The sequence below is a fragment of the Gigantopelta aegis genome, chromosome 9 (assembly GCF_016097555.1).
Source record: "Gigantopelta aegis isolate Gae_Host chromosome 9, Gae_host_genome, whole genome shotgun sequence".
NCBI classification, from domain to species: domain Eukaryota; kingdom Metazoa; phylum Mollusca; class Gastropoda; order Neomphalida; family Peltospiridae; genus Gigantopelta; species Gigantopelta aegis.
Genome location: NC_054707.1, coordinates 11518220 through 11534865, shown reverse-complemented (window position 1 = coordinate 11534865; position 16646 = coordinate 11518220). Strand labels below are relative to the sequence as shown.

General features: G+C 38.8%; 1 protein-coding gene and 1 long non-coding RNA gene across 3 annotated transcripts; both read left to right on the top strand.

Moving 5' to 3' along the window:
* Positions 1-1065: 1065 nt before the first annotated feature.
* LOC121381828 lies at positions 1066-5267 on the top strand. Of its 2 annotated transcripts, none has more exons than XM_041511189.1 (2): positions 1066-1190; positions 4699-5267. In XM_041511189.1, the coding sequence occupies exon 2, from the start codon at positions 4710-4712 to the stop codon at positions 5151-5153; it is 444 nt and encodes a 147-aa protein (XP_041367123.1). In that variant the 5' UTR covers positions 1066-1190; positions 4699-4709; the 3' UTR covers positions 5154-5267. The 2 variants fall into 2 exon arrangements, with proteins under 2 accessions (XP_041367123.1, XP_041367124.1); XM_041511190.1 differs by lacking the exon at positions 1066-1190 and adding an exon at positions 2234-2298.
* A 5301-nt stretch (positions 5268-10568) lies between these two features.
* LOC121381829 lies at positions 10569-15674 on the top strand. The gene is made up of 2 exons (XR_005959085.1): positions 10569-10846; positions 15166-15674. It is a non-coding gene; the product is annotated as an uncharacterized LOC121381829 (long non-coding RNA).
* The last annotated feature ends 972 nt before the right edge of the window (positions 15675-16646 follow it).

Sequence of the window (16646 nt, the reverse complement as noted above, 5' to 3'; positions counted from 1 at the left end):
AACATCAAGATCACATGTGAAGGTCAAATGTCAAGAATTGTTAAATACAGCTTTAGAGGTTTGATAACGGAATCAATACAAGAAAAACATGTACATATTGAGTGAACTTAATAATTCATAATGCATTTTCTTCTGTCCTAACATATTCAGTGATACAAGTGGTTTGTAGCAATTAGGTAGCAATATATATCTATAGAGTGGTTACCGCTCTACGGCGAAAATGTATCGGTGATAGTGGGGCGAAAGCAGAGGCGGATCGGGGGGGGGGGGGGGAGGAAGCCCGGCCCCTCCCCCTAAATTTTGCGATAGTTATAATTTTATTATATATTAATTTTCATTGTTTTACGATCCCCCTCCAAACCTCCCCCAAAGTTCCCTTGGCATTCCACCTCATGTCATTGGCACCCCCCCCCCCCCCTCCCCCAAAAAAAAGAAGAGGATTTTTTGGATCCGCCACTGGAAAGTGTTGACTTGGAGATATTCCAAGCTGGTGTTCCCGGAGGGTGAGTCTCCACCAGTAGATCCGCTGTCGCTAGTCCCTTGGCTGGTTTCGGTTCCTGTAGAAGGGAGTAGGCCCCTTCCTCTTGTGAGAAGTTGAGGGTGGCGTTGGCGAGGCCCCTTCCTCTTGTGAGAAGTTGAGGGTGGCGTTGGCGAGGCCCCTTCCTTTTGTGAGGAGTTGAGGGTGGCGTTGGCGAGACTGTGGGGCTGGTCGGACATTCATCCATGGGCTCCACGGGAGAGACTGAGTAGACGGGACCATCGCTGGCGGTTGAGTCGCCAGTTTTAGTACCCGCTGGTTCGCCCCTGACGCGTTTTCTGGTTCTGCTCCTGAAGTAGATCCTGTTGCTATCTCCTGTGGTTCGTCCCTAGCCGGGGGTGGATTAGCAGAAGGGATCGACACTGGCGGTTTGGCTCTCAATTCATCATCAGTCCCAGAGTGGGGCGGGGGGATGGGGGGTGGGGGGGGGGAGATTAATTGACACGGGTGATAAATACAACCTCATCGTCGCCCTGTCAAAATTCGAATATTCTTGTTATTAGTAACTATCGTACTGAAAGCGAGGTAGGACTCGTAATCATCACATCCTTTTGTTCTATTATTGGATCAGGAAAACGAAACCGTAAGAGTGGAAACACATCAGGTGTCGAAAAGTTGACGAAGGTTTTGAAAAAGCAACTCTGTAAGACGTGTAAGTGATAAAAGAGTTAAAAACACCAGTATCTGTAATATTCAGACGACAGCCAGTTTGTAGTTAATGCATGCGCAACATATGTCGTGACCAAATCGCGTGTTTGTGTCAAAAACTAATTTAATTAATTTAGTTTCAGCTTCCTTGTTCGTCACAAACAAAATAAAATAAAAGTAATGCTTGGTAATAACATTTCGCACACTCAAACTACGGCTATGTTGTCTTTCATATGTTTATTGTGACACTTGTTCCAGACAGTGAGATATGAAACCCGCCACTTCCACATAGGCTACTCCTATCGAATAGCAACTTAGATGTTCTGTGGGTCCGAACATAAACCCCTTCCGAAAGGAACATGGCACTGAAACTTCCCAATTTCTGTACTAACAATTCCCAATCGTTGGTGATCGCACGCCCACGCGTACCACCAATCGTACGATGTCCTACTACCAATCTTAAGAGCAATCGCAGTATGCGATCGCAAATGGAGATCGTATTAAATATTGCCGATTGAGTCGTACCTCGGCCAAATTGCCACCAATCGCAGGATCTAGAAAATGTACGATCCATTGTGACTGAGGCTTTATACTACTACTGCTACTGCTACTACTACTACTACTACTACTACTACTACTACTACTACTACTACTACTACTACTACTACTACTACTGTCACTACTACTATTACTACTACTACTACTGCTGCTGCTGCTACTACTACTACTACTACTGCTGCTGCTGCTGCTACTGCTACTGTTACTGCTGCTACTGCTGCTGCTGCTGCTGCTGCTGCTGCTGCTACTGCTACTGCTACTACTACTACTACTACTACTACTACTACTGCTACTACTGCTGCTACTACTACTACTACTACTACTACTACTACTACTACTACTAAAACTACTACTACTACTACTAGTAATAATGATGAATTATTATTATTGTTGTTGTTGTTGTTGTTGTTGTTTTTGTTAAGTGAGTGAAAGCGAGGCAGGACCTTGGACTCGTAATCATGCGTTTGTTCTATTATTGGATCAGGAAAACGAAACCGTAAGAGGGAAAACATATCAGGTGTCGGAAAGTTTTGAAAAAACAATCTTTAAGAAGTGTAAGTAATAAAAATGTTAAAGACAACAGTATCTATAATATTCAGATGACAGACAGTTTGTAGTTAATACATTCTTAACAAATGTTTTGACCAAATCGTGTGTGTAGAAAACTGATTTAATTAAGTTTCAACTTCCTTGTTCCCTAATAGTCGGTTTACAGGCTGGTAGGTACTGGGTTCGGATCCCAGTCGAGGCATGGGATTTTTAATCCAGATACCGACTCCAAACCCTGAGTGAGTGCTCCGCAAGGCTCAATGGGTAGGTGTAAACCACTTGCACCGACCAGTGATCCATAACTGGTTCAACAAAGGCCATGGTTTGTGCTATCCTGCCTGTGGGAAGCGCAAATAAAAGATCCCTTGCTGCCAATCGGAAGAGTAGCCTATGTAGTGGCGACAGCGGGTTTCCGATTCAGTGTGACTGAGGCTTTATACTACTACTGCTACTGCTACTACTACTACTACTACTACTACTACTACTGTCACTACTACTATTACTACTACTACTGCTGCTGCTGCTGCTGCTACTGCTACTGTTACTGCTGATACTGCTGGTTTGTGCTATCCTTCCTGTGGGAAGCGCAAATAAAAGATCCCTTGCTGCCAATCGGAAGAGTAGCCCATGTAGTGGCGACAGCGGGTTTCCTCTCAAAATCTGTGTGGTCCTTAACCATATGTCTGACGCCATATAACCGTAAATAAAATGTGTTGAGTGCGTCGTTAAATAAAACACTTCTTTCTTTAAAGTGTGCATTGCTTGTGTTATTATAAAAGTTAACAGTTATGGGGAAAGGTGGTGTGGGTTTTTTGGGGTTTGTTTTTGCGGCAAGATATATCTGCCAATTTGCGGCACCAGACATCCTCAACATATTACATTTACACCCTGAAAGTCAATGTGAGATGAAATTTAAACATGTTCTCAGTAATACAACCTTTTGGATTTAACACATTCGTTTACCCAGTAAGAACATGAATAATGTTGCTACATACTGTTTCAGTCCTACTTTTATCATACTTTTCCCACTTTTGTCGTACTTTTGTCTATATTTGTATTCCTAATTTTGTCCTACTTTTTGTTAAGGGTGCGCTGGACAGCCTGAAAACGAAAAGGAAAACATTGGTCAAGATTCTAATAAAACAATACTCGCCCATAGTGATAGACGTCTGAGTTTGAGATGATTATTTTCCCATTTTCTTAATATTCCAGACACATATAAAACGGATCTCCAGCTAGTAGTAGCACATTAATAAAAAGAATACTAGCCTCGGTGGCGTCGTGGTTAAGCCATCGGACATAAGGCTGGTAGGTACAGGGTTCGCAGCCCGGTACCGGCTCCCACCCACAGCGAGTTTTAACGACTCAGTGGGTAGGTAAAAGACCACTACACTTCTTTCTCACTAAACACTTAACAACTAATTCACTGTCCTGGACAGACAGCCCAGATAGCTGAGGTGTGTTTGAACCTTAATAGGAGATAAGCACGAAAATAAGTTTAAAATGAAATGAATAAAAGAATAATCAAATAAAGAAAACTATAATTTCAAACTGCATGAGCACATGGCACTGTTACTACGGGTGAGTTTTACTGTTTAATTTATATACTGACCAATGTTTTTACCAACTCAAGTTTGAATTTCGAATCTCGAATGACATTTGCCATGTCACAGGGCTAGCTCTAGGTGTAGAGAACATTTCGCTACATTATCTCCTAACTTCAAACATTGTAAATATCCATTTATTAGTCCCATACCGATCCGACCGGAGGGGACTATAGGTTTCATCGCCGTCTGTCTGTCTGTCTGTCCGTCTGCCTGTCTGTCAGTCCATCTGTCTGTGACACATATAGTTTTACAGACGTTTTCCCCCACGATTTCCCAAGATATTGAGCTGAAATTTTGTGTACATCTTTATTAAGCTCTGTTGATCACGTTTTGAAATTCATGACGATTTACCCATTTTTGACAGAGTTATGGCCCTTGAAATGTGGAGATACAAAAATTTGTTTTCCGCACTTTTTTTTCGGAATTCCTTAGTATATTGAGCTGACATTTTGTGTACAACTATTATGTACTGTTACAGATCAAGATGAATTTTGTGGCGATATTCCCTTTTTTTTTTTTGCAGAGTCATGGGCCTTTAACTTAGGAGATAAGAAAATACGTTGGGCCCGGTAGGGGACATGCTTTGCTTTATTTTCTTACAGAATATCAATTATTAATTTAAATTATTTCGCTAAATCAAATTAAAATTCGTCATTTAGTTTTATAATTGGCAGAGCAACACCCGAATAACAATGTCAGTAAACGCCATCACAAGATCGACACTCTTAAATTGTGCATCAAACTGAGATTTAGGAACAGGTTGGTGTCACTAATGCACTCATTAATTCTTTATTTCAGACTAACAAGATATGATGGTCTACATCTGGCTTCCTAACTCGTCCCATGTTGGTCATGCTTCTCTAGAACTCTCCAACGGAAGGTACATAAGCTGGTGGCCAGATGAAGGAAAGAAGAAAAGTAAACCGCTGACAATTCACGGATCATCTCACGAATCCTTGGAGGATGACGTCGAGGCAGAAGAACGAGATCCTGACAAAACATTCGACCTTGATGACCTTGATTACGACGAAGAAGATATCGAAGACTGGTGGATCGAATGGAGCAACAGAGGGAGCTATTTCCTGCTTGGTACCAACTGCTGCTGGGTTGTCTACGAAGCTTTACGACATGGCGGTGCTCCCATCAGTCCTAATCCGATCTGGACCCCGTCTATTCTCTACCGTTATTTGGTAAGAGTGACGGAGGGGTTTTGGGCTATGCTTGGTACATTTCCCATTACATCGCTCATTTGATGTATTTGATCTCATTTTTGGAGAGGCGGTGTATAGATAGACGGATAGCTTAATGGCGCGAATAATGATTCCCCCCCAAAATAAAGCTTTGTTTAGCAAATTTGCATATTGGAATATTTTTATTGTTTGTTTTTAAAACAACTAGGTCTAAACTCTGAAAAAGAACGTGTGTTTCGCTCGGTTGTTTAATGTCTGGAATAATATAGTTATATGGACACTTGGCATACAGAATAGAAGAGGAAACCCGCTGCTGTGACAGCCTGGGCTACCAAACAGCAGCGAATGGTTTTGAGATTGGCAGTCCTGCAGACAAGTCAGGAAAAATGTATAGTGCTCATTTGAAGAATAGAAATCATCTGGATAACAACTATCAGATCTGTTCATATTGATATGCTTTAGAATCGAATGCTTATGCTCATCGAAAATGGTCTCTCTGCGCTAAAATGAATACGAAAAGTGTGTGTGTGTTTTGAAAATACCGAAATATGAATTACTAACCTGTGCAATGTGTAAACACACTGGCCATAATATAAACAAAAGAAATCGTACGATAATCATTTCGTACCATTGTAAAAAGTGATTTCATACAATAGTCAATTCCTACCATAGTTATTTATATTGGTCTTTTATCGGCAAATATGTTTTTAATGTGTGTGTGTGGGGGGAGGGTAATCTTTTGTCGTTAAATAAATAACTTGTGAAATTTGGAACTGAAAAAAAAACACCCCATAAAAACCCAAACAAATAATAACAAACAACAAGAAAAAACGAAGAAGCAATGATTGAAGGAAACAATTGTTTGTTTGTTTTGCTTAACGATACCATTAAAGCACATTGATTAATTAATCATCGGCTATTGGATGTCAAACATTTGGTAATTCTGATACATAGTGATCAGAGGAAACATTTTCTTAATGCAGCAAGGGATCGGCAAATACGTTTTTAATGTGTGTGTGTGTGTGGGTGGGTGGGTGGGGGGTGGGGGGGGGGGAGGTGGGTCATCGTTTGTCGTGAAATAAATAACTTGTGGAATTTGGAACTGAAACCCCCCACAAAAAACAAACACCCCCCCCCAAAAAAAAAAGAAAAGAAGAAGAAGAAGCCCTGAATGAAGGAAACAATTGTTTGTTTGTTTTGCTTAACGATGCAACTAGAGCACATTAATTAATCATCGGCTATTGGATATCAAACATTTGGTAATTCTGACACAGTCATCAGAGGAAACTCGCAGCATTTTCTTAAAACAGCAAGGGATCTTTTATATGCACTTTCCCCACAGACAGGAAAGCACATACCACGACTTTTGACCAGTTGTGGTGCATTGGAACGATAAAACACCCAATCACTTCAGTGGATCCACCGAGGTGGTTCGATCCTGCGACGCAAGCACCCGAAGCGAGCACTGAACCGACTGAGCTAAATCCCAGACCTGACGCATTTTGTGAGCGAATTAAACGAAGATTCTGGAATCTTGATAACAACATTTTATTCATATTAGCATTACTGTCAAACAGCTATAGAAAAAGAAAGAAATGTTTTATTTAACAACGCACTCAACACATTTTATTTACGGTTATATGGCGTCAGACATGGTTAAGGACCACACAGATATTGAGAGAGGAAACCCGCTGTCGCCACTTCATGGGCTACTCTTTTCGATTAGCAACAAGGGGTCTTTTATATGCATCACCCCACAGACAGGTGGTGGTGCACTGGCTGGAACAAGAAATAGCCCAATGGGCCCACTGACGGGGATCGTTCCCACACCGACCGCGCATCGAGCGAGCGCTGTACCAGTGGGCTACGTCCCGCCCCGATAACAGCTATATAGGGTTATAAACGAATCACTACACATTGTTACATGGATTACAACTAATTGTGCAGGTAAACTGATGGAAATGCTAATCACTACACATTGTTACATGGATTACAACTAATTGTGCAGGTAAACTGATGGAAATGCTAAACACTACACATTGTTACATGGATTACAACTAATTGTGCAGGTAAACTGATGGAAATGCTAAACACTACACATTGTTACATGGATTACAACTAATTGTGCAGGTAAACTGATGGAAATGCTAAAAAGATCTTAGGTTAGCACATTTTCTCCGAATATCTGTATAATGTTTACGCGAATTTGAGGTTTTGCTCTAGCACTAGGGGTGGGGGGTAGTTGCCCCAACCCCGCCCCCTGTCTCATACGTTTATGACCTAACGTGTCAATAAGCACAGAGCTCCAGGTGCAAACATTACAGAACTAGCTTGCTTAGGAACGTCAGATGTGGATGTTGATCACAATGCATGTGAAAAGAATTAAAAATTAATTAATTAAACATTTTTAATTAAAATATTTTTGCATTCAACTTAACGTTAACGTTTTTCGTTTACTTCCATTTCTCACAAAATATACTAGTATGTTCTAGATTGACGATACGTTTCTTTTAAATATAGTTGTTCCTATGTATGTTCATCACAATGCATGTGAAAAGAATTAAAAATTAATTAATTACACTTTCTTTTTATTTTACTAAAAATGTATCTGCTTTTTGCTCAAACTTAAAGTTTCACGATTAATTTGTTTCGCAAAAACAATAAGTCCTACACAAATGAAACTTAATTTATTGTTGCATCTATGAATGTTTATCACAGAGAATACGAAAATTATATAAAACAATAATTCTCTGCCCTCCGCGTCTTCATCGGCATGAACTTCAACAGACTCGGCGCCCGCTTGAGCTCCTCAATGATCTCGCAATCACCGAAAATGTATCGGTGATAGCGGGACGAAAGTGTTGACTTGGAGATATTCCAAGCTGGTGTTCCCGAATGGTGAATCTCTACCAATGGATCCGCCGTCGCTAGTCCCTTGGCTGGTTTCGGCTCCTGTAGAAGGGAGTAGGCCCCTTCCTCTTCCGAGAAGTTGAGGTGGCGTTGGCAAGACTGTGGGGCTGGTCGGACATTCTTCCATGGGCTCCACAGGGGGCGACTGAGTAGACGGGACCGCCGCTGGCGGTTGAGTCGCCAGTTTTGGTACCCCCTGGTTCGCCCCTGACGCGTTTTTTGATTCTGCTCCTGAGGTAGTCCCTGTTGCTATCTCCAGTGGTTCGTCCCTAGCCGGGGGTGGCTCAATCTAATTAAAATTAACTCCACTATTACATGTGGATCTAACAGCAGCCTGTTAGAGATCATGTCCAGTTGACCTTTCATTCGACCAATCAAAACCTTACTTGCAAAATCATGCCAGTGATTTAAAAAAAAAAAATTGAAAAGATTTCGGGATTATGCCGAAGGTATACGAAATGATTCGGGTAAATTACGAAGTATGCCGGAAACTAATTTCGATATAAAATTTTATATAAAATTCGTTTCAAGACGAAAGATTCCCAGTCTGGAGCTCCACGCGGTAAGACGTGTTTGTTTCGCGTGTGCACACTGCACGTGCTTTCGTGTGCTCGACTTGGGGGTCCTTCATTTCGTTGTTTTTGTCAGCGAAATGAAGTTTTGTACTGGGATGTATGCGGCCATTGGAACTGATTGAACGCTGGAACGCTTCTCGTTTCGACAGCCTGCACCACCAGGTTGGATTCTTTTTTAGCGAGATTACTTGCCTCCACGTCATTTCTCCGTCTGACTGTCGACTTGGTTTTTGTCGTGACTCGTATGACGGCCATTCTGCAGAACGCCACGGTTGTTCGCGTTTAGTCTCTACATGTCCGAGCCTGTCCTAGCAGCACTGGAAAATTGACCGCCCCACTCTAAGAAGAAACAGGAAGCGGGGTCGGCCCCTACTACTCTTTTTCTAGACTTTACCTTGCTTTATAGTGATACCATCTCGTATCCTCCGGAGTCGGGCTCGTCCGCACCACTATACCAAACCATGACGACTGGAATATACCCTAGTCTGATACTCTCTCTCGTTCAGACGGATCCGGCTTCTCAAGATCTGTATTTCAGATCAGTATTTCAGCACAGCACTACACCTTCAACGTCTATCGACTGTCAATCTAGGGGTTTTCTTGACGGGATACCACCCATCTCTTTACATTGTTTTATAGTGATACCATCTCGTATCCTCCGGAGTCGGGCCCGTCCGCACCACTATACCAACCCATGACGACTGGACTATACCCTAGTCTGATACTCTACTCGTTCAGACGGATCCGGCTTCTCAAGATCTGTATTTCAGCACAGCACTACACCTTCAACGTCTATCGACTGTCAATCTAGGGGTTTTCTTGACGGGATGCAACCCATCTCGTCCCTTTAAGCTGTGCACCCAAACGGCCTTAACGAGGCCACTCGCGTGGACATATCGATCGGACTTTAAACGTTTAGATCTGCGTTCAAAATTTTATGTGGTATTACTTCTTTTTTGTAATATTATTAAATAGTCCGATCCTCTCTTCTTTCTCTTATTTAATTTTGGACTGTCCTTCTAAAATGCTCCAAATTATATAAATATTCGGCCGAGCAGTCAATTCTTTTTTATTTTTGGCTTGTAACCTTTTTCTTTTTTTTCTTTAATTTATTAACTTTTTTACTAATTGCTATTTTCTAAATTCTGCCCATTTTCACCACCTCCCCCCCCCCCCCCCCTCCATCCCGAGTCAGGCCACCGATCTTATCGGAGGTCGGACTCGGGATGGGCGTGTTCGAAACCCTAGTGGTATATGGGCACGTTAAACTAGTTATCATCATCATCACCACCCATCTCGTCCCTTTAAGCTGTGCACCCAAACGGCCTTAACGAGGCCACTCGCGTGGACATATCGATCGGACTTTAAACTTTTAGATCTGCGTTCAAAATGTTATGTCGAAATTACTTCTTTATTTTTAAATATTATTAAATAGTCCGATCTTCTCTTCTTTCTCTTATTTTATTTTGGACTGTCCTTCTAAAATGCTCCAAATTATATAAATATTCGGCCGGGCAATCAATTCTTTTTATTTTTGGCTTGTAACCTTTTTTATTTTATTTTTTTATTCTATTAACTTTTTTACTAATTGCTATTTTCAAAATTCTGCCAATTTTCACCCCCCCCCCCCCCCCCCCCCCTCCATCCCGAGTCAGGCCACCGATCTTATCGGAGGTCGGACTCGGGATGGGCGTGTTCGAAACCCTAGTGGTATATGGGCACGTTAAACTAGTTATCATCATCAAGACGGAAAAAAACCTGTGATGGTATAGCCATAAAATCTCTTTATACTAGTATACAATCCAGAGTTTATTACTGCACTCTCCCCCCCCCCCCCCCCCTGTTTTTTCAATGTTGAAATAGACCAACAAGTTCGCCTATTGCATAGTCTCGATCGATATGTTTAGAATTTGTATGCTCCCGAATAACGTTATAAAAGGCGAAGTGTAATTGGTCGATATTTAAATTGTTATAGATGAGATGTCACCTGGCGGTTTGTCTCTCAATTCATCATCAATCCCAGAGTGGGGCGGGAGGGGGAGGGAGGAGAGATTAATTGACACGGGTGATAAATACAACCTCATCGTCGCCCTGTCAAAATCCGAATGTTCTTGTTATTAGTAACTATCGTACTAAAAGCGAGGTAGGACTTGTAATCATCACATGCGTTTGTTCTATTATTGGATAAGGAAATCGAAACCGTAAGAGTGGAAACACATCAGGTGTCGGAAAGTTGACGAAGGTTTTGAAAAAATCAACTCTGTAAGACGTGTAAGTGATAAAAGAGTTAAAAACACCAGTATCTATAATATTCAGACGACAGCCAGTTTGTAGTTAATACGTGCGCAACATATGTCGTGACCTAATTGTGTGTTTGTGTCAAAAACTGATTTATTTAATTTAGTTTCAGCTTCCTTGTTCGACAAAAAAAAAAAAAAAAAAAAAGTAATGCTTGGTAATGACATTTCGCACACTCAAACTACGGCTATGTTGTCTTTCATATGTTTAGTGTGACACTTGTTCCAGATAGTGAGATATGAAACCCGCCACTTCCACATAGGCTACTCCTATCGAATAGCAACTTAGATGTTCTGTGGGTTCGAACATAGACCCCTTCCCAAAGGAAAGTGGCACTGAAACTTCCCAATTTCTGTACTAAAAATTCCCAATATATTATATACTGCCAAAATTAGCGCCAATAAATCATACTTGGGATTTTTTTCAGGCCACCAAATATATATATATATATATATATATATATATATATATATATATATATATATATATATAATTGTGTCTGTTCTACTAAATTAATTGAAAAGTTGTGTACTGCATCATTTGGTGGCCTGAAAAAACGCTATTTCTCGCTCCAGCCAGTGCACCACGACTGGTACATCAAAGGCCGTGGTATGTGCTATCCTGTCTATGGGATGGTGCTTATAAAAGATGCCTTGCTGCTAATCGAAAAGAGTAGTCTATGAAGTGGCGACAGCGGGTTTCCTCTCTCAATATCTGTGTGGTCCTTAACCATATGTCTGACGCCATATAATCGTAAATAAAATGTGCTGAGTGCGTCGTTAAATAAAACATTTCCTTCCTTCCTTCCCAAGTATGATTTATTGGCGCTAATTTTGCCAGTCGTATCAGACATGGAACCCTTGCGAAAAATCCTGGATAAATCCCTGTATATATTATGCACCTGGTATCATATGGAGAAGAGTTTAGTAGGATAAACTAATCAAGAAATTATAATTTCAAACTCGATCAGCAGATGACATTATTACTATGGGTGAGTTTTGCTGTTTTATGTATATATTGACCAATGTTTTTACAAACCCAAGTTTGAATCTCGAATCTCAAATGACATTTGCCATGTCACAGGGCTAGCTCTCTGTGCAAAGAACATTTTGTTATTTTTCTTACAAAGTATCAATTATTAATTTAAATTATTTCGCTAAATTAAAATAAAATTTGGAGAGCAAATCCATCATGATAATGAAACCAGGCCATCACTATATTTCGTCCAATCCTCTTTTTGGTTTACAAACAAGGGACCAAATCATGATTCAGTGTTATGCTATGCTACAATGAAATATTGTGGCCCAGCACATCACTGTTTGGTTTGTGTTGGTACATATGAGTCACACCTAACTGCGTGGAGTATTTCAGGTTTCTCATTTCAATAAAAATTGCACACTGAATGAATGAATGAATGAATGAATGAATGTTTAACGACACCCCAGCACGAAAAATACATCGGCTGTTGGGTGTCAAACTGGTAATGCAAACAAATAAGGTGATGATCAACATCAATAAAAAAAATTCAAGATTTAAATAAAATGAGTGTAAAGAACTGTGCAACTATACAAATATCACAGATATATACTGACTTTTACTCAAAATTTCAATTTGTGCTGTATTGGCCATTCTCAAAGAGAATGTTACACCCCTGCACCACGGTGAGGTTACAACACACAGTCAATTAATGGGTCAAATTACGATACTTTTTGTCGTTATAGATTTCCATTTTAATTTTCACTGAAATCATGTTTTATGTTAAAATGGCAGTGGTTTCAGACAATTCAATTATCTTTAATATGTGAGTTATTTTTATAAAAATTGGTCATCAGGTTCAAAATGTATTGCAATTTATGTAAATGTACTAGTTCGTTATGGGTTTTTTTTCAAAAACAAACTATACCTCATGCTATATGGACATTAAGTCCTTAAACATTAAGTGAAAATAACTAATGTTGCACTGAATGTTCTTACAAATAATTAGTATTTATGATTTAGGAATAAAAAGTGCAATATTTTTTAATGTTACAAAAATTTAACAAAATTAAGGCAGCTTAAAATTTTGTCACAAAAATATGTAGTGTCCCTAACCATCTAATAATGATTAACTTGATCAAAAACATTGTACATCCAATTGAGGTTTACAAGAGAGATGTACGAAGAAACTCTACAAGGTGATAGAAATGTAAAGTAGCTGAAGGATTTGGAAATAATACACACTGAACGTGGATTTGTAGTGTCTGTACCTGTAGTGTCCGTAACCTTTCAAAAACATAAATAATATAGCTCGATTGTTATTTCATCCAGCACTCACTCCTAAAAATAACAAAATTATGACTAGCAGGACATTCCTGATGCTGAAAATATGTCTGAATTGTGTTGAGTGTTTAGCTAATTTTTAACCAATTTTTAACCAATTAAGTTTACAATGAGACGTAACATTGAAGATAGAATCCTACCAATAACATACCACTGGGGGTGCTTTACATTCAGTAAGGATTCTCTGTAATGTCCAGAACCAAACAAGTAATATAGAAAATTTGTGGTAAAATGTAACTTGCCCACAACTAAGTGATTAAATGTCAAAAATAATATCAATAAGATATGGATTTGATTTGATTCAATATGATATATGTTTGCAAATTACTAATTACTATTTTATTTATTTTTTAAAATTGAGTTTAAGGTGAAATTTGAAAAAACCCACATTTTAGTCAAATAATTCCTAAAATTTACTTGTACATACAAGTCATATATAGTAAACACATTAACACAATACAAGTAGCAAGCTTGATACATTTGAAATATTAATATTTTCAAAATAAATACACAATGTATGTTCATTTGATTGGTTATGGACACTACCAGATGTTACACACGGCCATGAACAGTAGATTTGAAACCATTAATAATCATCTCCAACATTTCAGAACTGTATTTTTCAAATATGAGAAATGTTATTTGTTTTGTTTCAAACCTTTTATAGTTATATTCAAAGTTAAATGATTTTGTTCAAATGTATGATTACTTGTTGGGTTTTAACGAGATTACTGTTTAATGGTGTTAACAAAAATATCATTTATTTTCTGATTGTTTTATGAACATTTTAACCCAAAGAATGCACATTATTACTTTTTTAATAGTATATATGTTTACATACTGTGTATGCACATTATGATTTCGTATTTAAAACCCAGGTTTTGTTTGGTATTGTCTATAACCAAATGTTACTGACTTTACTATTTCAGGTTCTTTACCCGTCTAAGTTCAGTGTAAATCAGTATATTGTACCTTAAAATAACCCTATTACAAATGAAACTATAATTTTATATCTCGGCACAACTGGCAGTTTTATTTTATTTCTTTCATTCATATTTATTAGTCATGTGATGCATGGTTCTTTAACAGTCAGTTGAATCTTAGATAAAATAAATATTATGTTTACAATTGTTTTGAATGGGACATCCTGGCAAATAAATACCACACTATTAGTTTGATGAAGTGCATTTATGTTTTGTTATATATAAAATTGTAGTATCCATAACCTTAATGTGAAAATAGAAAGAAGCTACTGTCATAAGCATAAACTTGGAATTATAATTCCCATTGGTACATTTTCCAATAGTGAAATGGGCATACTTTTATTGAAATAAACTTTAATTAGATCTACCATGAACCATTAATACAAACAGAAATGAAGTATTAAGCATTTTATGGATATGGCATACCACAATCGTAAATTTATGGTAAAGATAAAATATTTATGTTTTACAACAATAACACCATTAATTTGTTAGAATACATTAAAAGAAGTAAATAAACTTTCATTTAGTTTGTGTTTTTGTAGGTTTTTTATTTTGTCATGGTGTACCAGTGTAGTGTCTGTAACCACCCTTTGTTAGCAGATGAAAAAAGATCATAACCTTTTTGTCAGTGATATTTGTTGAACAAAAGTTTGGATGTAAAAGTTTTAAACATTATACATCAGAAAAAAATATATTTCAATGGAAGTAAATGTTGCCCTTTATTGTAAAAATGCCGTTTGTAAATAATTTCAATTTGGTTTGACGTAAGATGAAAAGTGTTTTACCAAAAAAAAACCAAACAACTATTTTTGTGTGCAATTTAGAAAACAATCGGCTCAGAAGTAAATAATTTACAGTAAATTCCATAGTATGAAAAAGGGCGTTCCTTGTGGGAAGGACTATAGATTGACACTCGTAAATTATGTATTGACTGAGATTTCAGAATAGTTTGGTGTCACTAATGCACTAATTAATTCATTATTTCAGACTAACAAGACATGAAGGTCTACATTTGGTTTCCTAACCAGACCGATGTCGGGCACGCTTCTTTAGAACTTTCCAACGGAAGGTACCTAAGCTGGTGGTTAGACGATCGGAAAATGCTGAAAATTTCCGATGACGTCGAGGCAATGGGACGAGATCCTAACAAAACATTCGACCTTGATGACCTCCATTGCGATGAAGACAAGATCGAAGACGGGTGGACCGGAGCGAGCTATTTCGCGCTTGGTACCAACTGCTGCTGGATTGTCTACGAAGCTTTACGATATGGCGGAGCTCCCTACAGTCCTAATCCGATCTGGACCCCGTCTATTCTCTACCGTTATTTGATAAGAGTGACAGAGGGGTTTTGGGCTATGCTTGGTGCATTTTCCGAAACATCGCTCTTTTGAAACGTTTCCGAAAGACAACGATGTCAGGTCAAGGGTAATCCATAGACTGAACGCGTAATGACACAAAGAATGAACTCGAAAAATAAAGCTTTGTTCAATAAATTTGCATCTTTGAAATTTGTTTTCTGCAGTCCAAGAGAACTATGTCGAAACTCGTACGGCATAATTCGCACGTTGATTTCTGAAGTGATCAGGATTAGTAGATCCCCACAACCTATATCCAACCACTCTGGGGCCCATTTTAATCAAATTTGGTGTAGGTATCTCACAACTATTGATTATACATTGGTGACAATACAAATATAAAGCCAAACACTGACTAAATTATTAACAGTAGGTGCTATAAACAACCTGAAATGAAGAGAACAGCCTCTGTGAGAGGATTTAAGCAAATAAAATGGATACTTCTCGACCTGCAACTTTAATTATCCAGACTATTGACACATGGAGTAATGGAGGGGAGGCAACTCTCGATTAAAATATGTAACACGGGCACAGTAAACAATGGTCTTGCCTCTAGCTAAGCAGATATGCATCTGTCAGTTTGATATGCCAAAATCAAGAGGCAATGTTACCCTTCCACTATTCCATAATCATACTGTCAAGTCTATGTTCAGACACCAACATAATAAAATAAAGAAAAGAGGTACACGTCGCTGATTGGCTGAAATAGCGGTGTGATTCCTGTAGCTGTTCTGGTTTATAAAAATAATTAACATTCCAGAAAGAAAAATGATATTTGTTTGACGACATCTCCCGACTTATTAAAGCACGGTAGTTTAATGTCTGGAATAATGTAGTTACATCGACACTTCTGCGGGGCTGGGGTTGGGGTGGTGGTGGTGGTGGTGGTGGTGGTGGTGGTGTGTGTGCGTGTGTTCGTGTTTGTGTGGGTGGGTGGATAGATGGGAGGTGAATATTAGGATATAAACGTCATGTGACACCTCCGCCCATTTGAAGTGTTAATTACTTTTTAAAAATTAATTATCCACAATATACAACACTAAATAAAAACGTGTCTCTGAGCATTTTTGTTTCTAAATATTCCAGGGAGTGAATGAGTAACTCGTTTTA

Bases quoted from the DNA above. Each gene is read 5' to 3' on its own strand.
- LOC121381828 (XM_041511189.1), top strand. From the start codon at position 4,710: ATGATGGTCTACATCTGGCTTCCTAACTCGTCCCATGTTGGTCATGCT.